Source organism: Eretmochelys imbricata, chromosome 24 (assembly GCF_965152235.1).
Source record: "Eretmochelys imbricata isolate rEreImb1 chromosome 24, rEreImb1.hap1, whole genome shotgun sequence".
Classification (NCBI taxonomy): Eukaryota; Metazoa; Chordata; order Testudines; family Cheloniidae; genus Eretmochelys; species Eretmochelys imbricata.
The window spans coordinates 5,684,283-5,694,014 of NC_135595.1; the positions used below are offsets into that span (position 1 = coordinate 5,684,283).

Below are 9,732 nucleotides of genomic sequence, written 5' to 3' on the forward strand. Positions count from 1 at the left end.
ATGGGTGGCTGGATGGATGAGAGAGAGAGATGGGTGGCTGGATAAGAAAGAAAGATGGATCGATAAAAAAGGACGGATAAGAAAGGAGAGATGGGTGGATAGATGAGAGAGAGAGATGGACGGATGGATAAGAAAGAGAGAGAGAGAGATGGACGGATAAGAAAGAAAGAGATGGGTGGCTGGATGGATGAGAGAGAGAGATGGGTGGCTGGATAAGAAAGAAAGATGGATCGATAAAAAAGGACGGATAAGAAAGGAGAGATGGGTGGATGGATGAGAGAGAGAGAGAGATGGACGGATAAGAAAGAAAGAGATGGGTGGCTGGATAAGAAAGAAAGACGGATCGATAAAAAAGGACGGATAAGGAGGAAGGAGAGAGAGGAGGGAGGCCCCGAGCCGGAGACAGGACAACGCAGCGGGGGGCACGACGGGACGCGTCCCAGAGACCCCCACGGAGCCGGCCCTGGGAGGAGCGGGCGGACGACCGGCCGCCGGCGCCGCTCCTTCTGCGCAGGCGCCGCGAGCTCCCGCCTCTTCCTGCCCGCCGCCGCCGCGCCGGAAGCGGACTCCAGTTCCCAGCCTGCCCCGGGGCGGGGGCGGGTTTCCGGGCGCTCAGTGCTGACTCTCGCTTCCGCTGCCGCAGGGCGAGCCGGGCCGGAGCGGTGAGAGCGGGGCCGGGGCCGGGGCCCCGGAGGGCGAGGCGGGTTCGAGGTCGGGCTGCGGGGGGGCCGGGGGTGAGACGCTGGAGCGGCTCGGGGGTGGGGGGCGCGGCGCCCCGGGGAGTTGCACGGCAGATCCGGGGAGAACGATTGGGGGAGCCGGGGGGGGGGGCTTGAGGAGGGAGGGAGGTTTGTGGGGGTTGGGGTGTCTGAGGGGGAAGGAGGTTTGGAGGGGAGCCCAGGGGGCGGCGATTTGGGGGGGAGCCATGGGGTTGGGAGGATCTGGAGGGCGGTGGGAGGGATCTGGGGGGAAGGTGGGGGTTGGGGGGAGCCCAGGGGGCGGCGATTGGGGCGAGCCGTGGGATGGGGGAGATCTGGGGGGAAAGGAGATTTGGAGGGCAGCCCAGGGGGCGGTGGTTGGGGCGAGCCGTGGGGTTGGGGGGATCTGGGGTGGGGAGCCGTGGGGTTGGGGGGAAGCCCAGGGGGCGGCGGTGGCGGGGGAGCCATGGGGTGGAGGGATCTGGGGGGAAGGTGGGGGTTGGGGGGTCTGAGGGGGAAGGAAGGTTTGGAGGGGAGCCTAGGGGGTGGCGGTTGGGGGGAGCCGTGTGGGTGGGGGGGGGAAGGTGGGGTTTGGGGGGCCTGAGGAGGAGGAAGTTTTGGAGGGCCCGGGGGGGGGGGGGGTCGGGAGGTCTGTAGGAGGACATAGGGGAGGTCTCTGACACGTCAGCGCTCCATGGAGGAAAGGCAGCTAGGGAGGCCCTGCTCCAGGCAGCCTGAAATCAGGCTGTGGGGTTCCTGTCTTGCTGCCTGTTCTGGCTCCAGAAGTGGAGACACGTGGCTGAGAGTAGCAGCCAGGCCCTGATGCTGCCTGGTAGAAGGAGCTGTGTGCGCCACAGCGGCTGGGGACAGGCAGAACTATACTGGGCATAAGGAAGCAATGATCTGTGGCTGCGGGAGGAGGTGGTGGGAAAAGACATGACTGTGCTCTCTACAGGGCCTGAGCCAGAGATGGGAGTGAAAGAGCTGCACAGTTAGCAGCCCCTTTTTCATACCTTCATTTAAGGTAGATCACGGGTTCTCCAGCCTTTTCATGCTGGGGCCCAATACATTGTAGATCTTTTCCCAGACCCAACTGCCTCACTACTTGGTTATCAAAATATAATTTCACAAACCACTGGGAGGGGTTCTGTGATCTAAGACCACTGTTTAGGAATTACTGTATTAGCCAATTGCTCAAGATTTTGTTGTGGCTAGGGAAGACGATGGTGCTGTAGTCTAGAAATTTCAGAACCTTCAGGATGAGAGGTTTCCTGAGAGAGATATGGACAGGCATTTATATCGGCTAGAATTTCAGGCTTGATCGTCAAGGTCTGGTTATCAGCTGTCAAAAGAGAGGTTGGGTACAGAAAACCAAAGGGGGGATAGGAGCTTAGTGGTGTGAGTGGGGTGTCAGATCATCAGGACAGAGCTCTTATCACTTTTTTGGTCTGGGAAGAGGAGGTTTGTGCCAGGGCTGAAGAAAAGGAGCATGCACTTTGGAAGTGTCTGCAGCCAAACAGTGTTTGGATGGGAGCGGGCTGATGATTGAATATTTGTGTGTGAGAGTAAAGATATTAAATATGTGAACTCTTTAAATGGGCCCTCAAGTTAACTTTGTCTTAAATAACATGTTCTTTGTTCTACTTCTAACAGTTAATATTAATTTGATTACTTTAAAAAACAAACTTTAGAATCATAGAATATCAGGATTGGAAGGGACCTCAGGAGGTCATCTAGTCCAACCCCCTGCTCAAAGCAGGACCAATCCCCAATTAAATCATCCCAGCCAGGGCTTTGTCAAGCCTGACCTTAAAAACTTCTAAGGAAGGAGATTCTATCACCTCCCTAGGTAACGCATTCCAGTGTTTCACCACCCTCCTAGTGAAAAAGTTTTTCCTAATATCCAACCTAAACCTCCCCCCCTGCAACTTGAGACCATTACTCCTTGTCATGTCATCTTCTACCACTGAGAATAGTGTAGAACCATCCTCTTTGGAACCACCTCTCAGGCAGCTGAAAGCAGCTATCAAATCCCCCCTCATTCTTCTCTTCTGCAGACTAAACAATCCCAGTTCCCTCAGCCTCTCCTCATAAGTCACGTGTTCCAGACCCCTAATAATTTTTGTTGCCCTTCGCTGGACTCTCTCCAATTTTTCCACATCCTTCTTGTAGTGTGGGGCCCAAAACTGGACACAGTACTCCAGATGAGGCCTCACCAATGTCGAATAGAGGGGAACGATCACGTCCCTTGATCTGCTGGCTATGCCCCCACTTATACATCCCAAAATACCATTGGCCTTTTTGGCAACAAGGGCACACTGTTGACTCATATCTAACTTCTCGTCCACTGTCACCCCTAGGTCCTTTTCCGCAGAACTGCTGCCTAGCCATTTGGTCCCTAGTCTGTAGTGGTGCATTGGATTCTTCCGTCCTAAGTGCAGGACCCTGCACTTATCCTTGTTGAACCTCATCAGATTTCTTTTGGCCCAATCCTCCAATTTGTCTAGGTCCCTCTGTATCCTAACCCTACCTGCCACCGTATCTGCCACTCCTCCTAGTTAAGAATTTGCTGAGAGTGCAATCCACACTATCCTCCAGATCATTTATGAAGATATTGAACAAAACCGGCCCCAGGACTGACCCTTGGGGCACTCCACTTGATACCGGCTGCCAACTAGACATGGAGCCATTGATCACTACCCGTTGAGCCCGACAGTCTAGCCAACTTTCTACCCACCTTATAGTGCATTCATCCAGCCCATACTTCTTTAACTTGCTGACAAGAATACTGTGGGAGACGGTGTCAAAAGCTTTGCTAAAGTCAAGAAACAATACATCCACTGCTTTCCCTTCATCCACAGAACCAGTAATCTCATCATAGAAGGTGATTAGATTAGTCAGGCATGACCTTCCCTTGGTGAATCCATGCTGACTGTTCCTGATCACTTTCCTCTCATGTAAGTGCTTCAGGATTGATTCCTTGAGGACATGCTCCATGATTTTTCTGGGGACTGAGGTGAGGCTGACTGGCCTGTAGTTCCCAGGATCCTCCTCCTTCCCTTTTTTAAAGATGGGCACTACATTAGCCTTTTTCCAGTCGTCCGGGACTTCCCCCGATTGCCATGAGTTTTCAAAGATAATGGCCAATGGCTCTGCAATCACAGCCGCCAACTCCTTTAGCACTCTCGGATGCAACGCATCCAGCCCCATGGAGTTGTGCACGTCCAGCTTTTCTAAATAGTCCCTAACCACTTCTTTCTCCACAGAGGGCTGGTCACCTACTCCCCATGCTGTGTTGCCCAGCGCAGCAGTCTGGGAGCTGACCTTGTTCGTGAAGACAGAGGCAAAAAAAGCATTGAGTACATTAGCTTTTTCCACATCCTCTGTCACTAGGTTGCCTCCCTCATTCAGTAAGGGGCCCACACTTTCCTTGGTTTTCTTCTTGTTGCTAACATACCTGAAGAAACCCTTCTTCTTACTCTTAACATCTCTTGCTAGCTGCAGCTCCAGATGCGATTTGGCCCTCCTGATTTCATTCCTATATGCCCGATCAATATTTTTATACTCTTCCCTGGTCATTTCCCTTTAAGTCATTTGTTTTTCTCTCATCTAAATATAGGCTAATCATTTTCAAGGTCATTTCTAATCAGTTGCAATTCTCAGGTGCTAGCACAATGCTGAAATGTTTGTTTCAGACACTGCAGAGGAATGTTGTTGCAGTGTGTGTTAAATTGTTTCTATTGGATTTCAAAGGAGAAATAGCAGAAAGCTTTTGTTTGGTCTTCGATATGAGTCAGCAGTGTGCCCTTGTTGCCAAGAAGGCCAACGGCATATTGGGCTCTATTAGTAGGAGCATTGCCAGCAGGTCGAGGGAAGTGATTATTCCCCTCTATTTGGCACTGGTGAGGCCACACCTGGAGTATTGTGTCCAGTTCTGGTCCCCCCACTACAGAAGGGATGTGGACAAATTGGAGAGAGTCCAGCGGAGGACAAACGAAAATGATTAGGGGGCTGGGGCACATGACTTACTAGGAGAGGCTGAGGGAACTGGTATTATTTAGTCTGCAGAAGAGAAGAGTGAGGGGAGATTTGATAACAGCCTTCAACTACCTGAAGGGGGGTTCCAAAGAGGCTGGAGCTCGGCTGTTCTCAGTGGTGGCAGATGACAGAACAATGGTCTCAAGTTGCAGTGGGGGAGGTCTAGGTTGGATATTAGAAACACTGTTTCACTAGGAGGGTGGTGAAGCACTGGAATGGGTTCCCTAGGGAGGTGGTGGAATCTCCACCCTCAGAGGTTTTTAAGGCCTGGCTTGACAAAGCCCTGGCTGGGATGATTTAGTTGGTGTTGGTCCTGCTTTGAGCAGGGGATTGGACTAGATGACCTCCTGAGGTCTCTTCCAACCCTAATATTCTATGATTCAATGTTTGTAGTAGCTTCTTGTCTTTACAAAATGAGTGTCCTAATGCTTTCAAGTGCCTTTAATTATGTTAAATAACAGTAAATATACTAGGGTTGTTGCAGCCATGTTGGTCCCAGGATATCAGAGAGACAAGGTGGGTAAGATAATATTTTTTATTGGACCAACTTTTGGTGGTGAAAGAGGCAAGCTTTCGAGCTACTTCAGAAGTGCTCTGTGTAGCTCGAAAGCTTGTCTCTTTCACCGACAGGCATTGGTCCAATAAAAGATACTACTGCGCTCACCCTGTCTCTTTAATAAATTTACCACACGTTCACAGAGCAGCCAGGGAACAGAAACCCGGTATCAGGTCATTGCTTTGCAGTGGTCTCATGCTGGTAGAGAACTGTCCGCAATCTTACAGGTGCAACTGCACGGGCGCTATACTGAACGGGACGGATCCCTCCCTCCTCCATGGTACGATGCTTTTGCGTACAATGTCTTAACCCACACAGCTGCCTGTGCTTCAGAACACATTACACTCACGTATCTATTCTACCCTCTGCTGCTGCCCGCTCCAGAAGGCTGCCAACCCCAATTTTCCCTCTTTAGAAACTCAGGTATTATTAGTGAATGGTTTCCCCTTCCAGATGAAGCTGTTCGCTCTTGCTGTGTTTGCCCTGCTGTCTGTTGCTCACAGTGAGGAGGGAGCCAGGCTACTCGCCTCTAAATCTCTGTTAAACAGATATGCGGTGGAGGGCAAGGACCTGACTCTGCAGTACAACATCTACAATGTTGGCTCCAGGTAAGGCTTGTCTGTGTTGTTGGTACCTATCAGATGCCTATCCCTGAAGGACAGGGAGTGTTAGAGCTGTGTCTCTGCAATGTGTGTTTCACTAGCTCGTGGAGGGGAGAGACATCTAGAGTAAAAGCCTTTCTCAAGCTCCTCCCTTACTCCTCCCAAAGGGCACTGTGGGGGCAGGAGCAAATAGAGGGGAAGAATCTCTATATTCATAGATTATAAAGCCAGAAGGGTCCACTGTGATCACCTAAGGTTTTCTGTTACTGCTGTTAAAATGAAAAGGAGGACTTGTGGCGCCTTAGAGACTAACCAATTTATTTGAGCATAAGCTTTCGATGCATCCGATGAAGTGAGCTGTAGCTCAAGAAAGCTTATGCTCAAATAAATTGGTTAGTCTCTAAGGTGCCACAAGTCCTCCTTTTCTTTTTGCGAATACAGACTAACACGGCTGTTACTCTGAAACCTGCTGTTAAAATGACTCTGTTCTCACTGGAGTCCATAGGACGATTGACTTGAGTAGGAGTAAGGTTGCGCTGTATGAGCCCCCTTTCAGGCCCACTCAAGAAGGGGCATTATACAAGGCTTCGAGGGTAATGAGACTGAAGTGTGCAGGGTATTTTTTGGGGGTGGGGTGGGAGACGAATGTGATTCTGGAGGCTCTGAACAGGTCTAAGTGGATTCCTGTGTATGGGAGCAAGTCAGTGTTCATTGTGATGCCATTTTAGATTCCTTGCCTTCTCTCTCCCCTTCGCTGTCAAAAATAAGTTCATACCACGTTCTGGCACTCCACTCTTTAATCCCCCTGTTCACCCTTTCCTCTCTGTTCCGGCCCTGATCCCTGGCTTCATCACGTCTGTCTTTGTCTGCATCATCTACCAGTGTCCAAAATGCTTCAGATGAAAATCACCTTCCTTTCCTGTCACCCATATCCCCAGTGCAGTGCTCCCCTCCTCGCGTACATAGATCTCCATTGGCTTCCTGGGCTCTTTCCCCAGCCAATTACTTGTCCTTGGCTTCGTGGCTCCTCTCAGCTCTTCCCACCTGTGCTTTCTCCTATGCCCCAGGTCCAGCCGGGCAGTCATTTCTCCTTGACACTGTCTTCCTTCTCATCTTTGTGGCTTTTTACTCCAGATCAGCAGCTAGCACTGAACTTTCCTCTGTTTGTGAAACCGCCTGTAGTATCATAGGGTTAGAAGGGACCGCAAGGGTCATCTAGTCTAACCCACAGTGGGACTCCAGCTGATGCATAGCCCTGGCTCTGTTCCTGACTCCTCTCTCTGTTGTATTTAGCGCGGCTTTGGATGTGGAGCTGTCGGATGATTCTTTCCCCCCAGAAGATTTTGGCATTGTCTCTGGAATGCTTAACGTCAAGTGGGACAGGATTGCGCCGTATCTTTTTTGCAGTTCGAAACAATCTCCCCTCCTGCCATGTCCTGGGTCTGTTGTTGGGCTCCCCCTTGTCCCCTCTGATGCCCAAGGATATCAAGACACTTCCAACTCCATACATCATCCCTGAAATGCCAGCACACCTGACTTCTGGCTAAGGCTCCGAAGGCAAATCCCAATAAAGTGCCCTGGGATCTCTAGTGTCCTTATAAACAAGAACTAGTTCTCATGTCACATAGCTACCCCTCACATTAAATTGCATGGAACTCCATTCATCTGTCAGGGAAGGAGGAATAGATGAGTTGCTCCTGTATAAGGGTCTGAATCTATAGTTACAGGTGGTTTAAGATTTCAAACCTGCTGGTTAGACTCTTCCCTGTGTTCTGAGTCTTGCTCCCCCTGTCTCCTGGAACAAAGTGCAATTTTTCCTTAACCATCTGCTACTCAGAGCCAGCAACGTATCTCACACTGTGGTCCTGAGGCCCCTCAAAGCTGGGTACTTCAACTTCACCTCAGCTACCATCACCTACTTGGCACAGGAGGGAGGGCAGGTTGTGGTGAGTGGCTCCGATGAAGTGAGCTGTAGCTCACGAAAGCTTATGCTCAAATAAATTTGTTAGTCTCTAAGGTGCCACAAGTATTCCTTACCTTTCTTGTGAACCTGATCACATACAGGATCCTAACAGCAGATCTCACAGCGGAGACGCACAGTGTGTGCGCCTAGACACAACCATAGAGGGATGATAGATAGTCCCTTTCTCTTCTCATATAGTGCTTGCCACGGAGCGCCTGCAATGCCAGGAACAGTGGGCAAATGCTATTTCTTTTCCCCCCATTTCAGGTTGGCTTCACCAGTGCCCCTGGGCAGGGAGGAATCTTGGCTCAGAGAGAGTTTGACAGGAGGTTTTCCCCTCACTTTGTAAGTACCATTAAACCAGTAATCCGTTTTCTCACTGTGACTGTACAGTTCAAATCAGTATTGACCTTTTTGTGTGTGCTGGCTCATGGCATGAAAGCAGGAGCCCAGGCACTAATTTAAAAGCCACCTGGGAAATTGCCACGCTGGCTCCTAAGCTGTTTGGAGCAACTTCTGCAAAATCTTGCAAGAAGAGTGACAATTAATTCATCATGGTCCGTTAGACTCGCTTCTAGGAATGAGTCTGTGTTGTTCAGGTTCAGATCAAAATGCTTGGGCAGGGGGACAGGGGCGCTCAGGTGTGAGAATCTGGGAGTTCAGCTCTGCATGACCCATCTCGATTCTACTTCTAATTGGTTTTCTCCTTCTGCTAGCTTGATTGGGCAGCTTTTGGAGTGATGACCCTTCCCTCCATCGGAATCCCTCTGTTGCTGTGGTACTCGAGCAAGAGAAAATACGATACCCCCAAGACCAAGAAGAACTGAGGAAAGCCAAATGCAGCCAGCACCCAGAGCTCAGGAACCCCACTTAGAATTACAGTGTACTCAGAGTAGCGGTAATCAACCCTCCAAATCAAGTGACTGGGCCAACAGTTCAGTGCTGGCAGGGGCGGGATTTGTATTATTCTTGTGGCCAGTCACTTTCTTGGGTTTTTTTTTTTAACCCATTCTCAGCAGATCTGGAGCAAAGACCTCACTGGTTCTGTTGTAATTAAGTTGCAGACGCAGCTGCAGTACAAGAATGCTAATAACACCCAAGGAGTGTGGATGTGAGAGCCTTTCTGCAGCATTTGTTGCATCACCGCTGCTTGCCAAATGCCAGTCACATGTGGCCAGATCTCCTCATGCCACAATCCTCGATCTTGGGTCAGCCCATCACCCTCTCTCCCCAGTATTTTATGCTTCCTGCAACTGTCACTGAGAGGAACGATCAAGTGATGGTAACGGAGACCTCCTTTGTATGCAGATTTATTAGTGCCAGTCCCTCTCAGCCAAGCGGTGGCCTATAAACCCCCATAGAAAGATGCCTGCCCTATAGGGAATGTTGGCTACGTTGTTGTATTTTGGTGAGCAGTTGACCGCCATGTTTCTTTTTTTCTGATTACTCTGTTGAGAAACGTGTGACTGTACACACCGAGGGTTTTATAATAAAATGAACACCACAAAGTGAGCCTGTCTCTTCTATCAGTAAGTTCCATAGTTGGACTAGTGGGTTTCAGGAGCCATATGTATAACTGCAGTAAATCCAATGGTTGTAGAGGCTCTGTCTGTACACACCATCAGCCAGCAGGGGCAGTGAGGAAGATCCAGCTGAAAGAGTATACCAAGACCTTGCCTTCACTAGGATTAATGGTATGTGTTTAACGTGTTAAAATCCTACTGCGGGTTACTCCATCCCCCACTCCAGGGTCCCCCTTGACCAGTTGCCATGTGTTAGAACTACAACATGCCTCATCTACACTATGAGTTTAACGTGTGTTTAAAAATCCACTTTTTTTAGACTAGACATGGCCAAAAAGCTTAAAATCTGAGA

At 50.1% G+C, this 9,732-nt stretch overlaps 1 protein-coding gene across 1 annotated transcript; it reads left to right on the top strand.

Moving 5' to 3' along the window:
- Nucleotides 1–581: 581 nt before the first annotated feature.
- On the top strand, nt 582–9,369 carry SSR2 (signal sequence receptor subunit 2). The gene is made up of 6 exons (XM_077841277.1): nt 582–662; nt 5,746–5,900; nt 7,188–7,286; nt 7,732–7,840; nt 8,125–8,202; nt 8,574–9,369. Exons 2-6 carry the CDS (start codon nt 5,746–5,748, stop codon nt 8,682–8,684), a joined length of 552 nt encoding a protein of 183 aa, XP_077697403.1. The 5' UTR covers nt 582–662; the 3' UTR covers nt 8,685–9,369.
- Nucleotides 9,370–9,732: the final 363 nt, after the last annotated feature.

Excerpts from the sequence above, each read along its gene's own strand:
- SSR2 (XM_077841277.1), top strand. The coding sequence starts at position 5,746 with ATGAAGCTGTTCGCTCTTGCTGTGTTTGCCCTGCTGTCTGTTGCTCAC. Across the intron at positions 7,841-8,124 it reads AGGAGGGAGGGCAGGTTGTG|GTTGGCTTCACCAGTGCCCC; the intron begins GTGAGTGGCTCC and ends CCCCCATTTCAG. Across the intron at positions 8,203-8,573 it reads GGAGGTTTTCCCCTCACTTT|CTTGATTGGGCAGCTTTTGG; the intron begins GTAAGTACCATT and ends TCCTTCTGCTAG.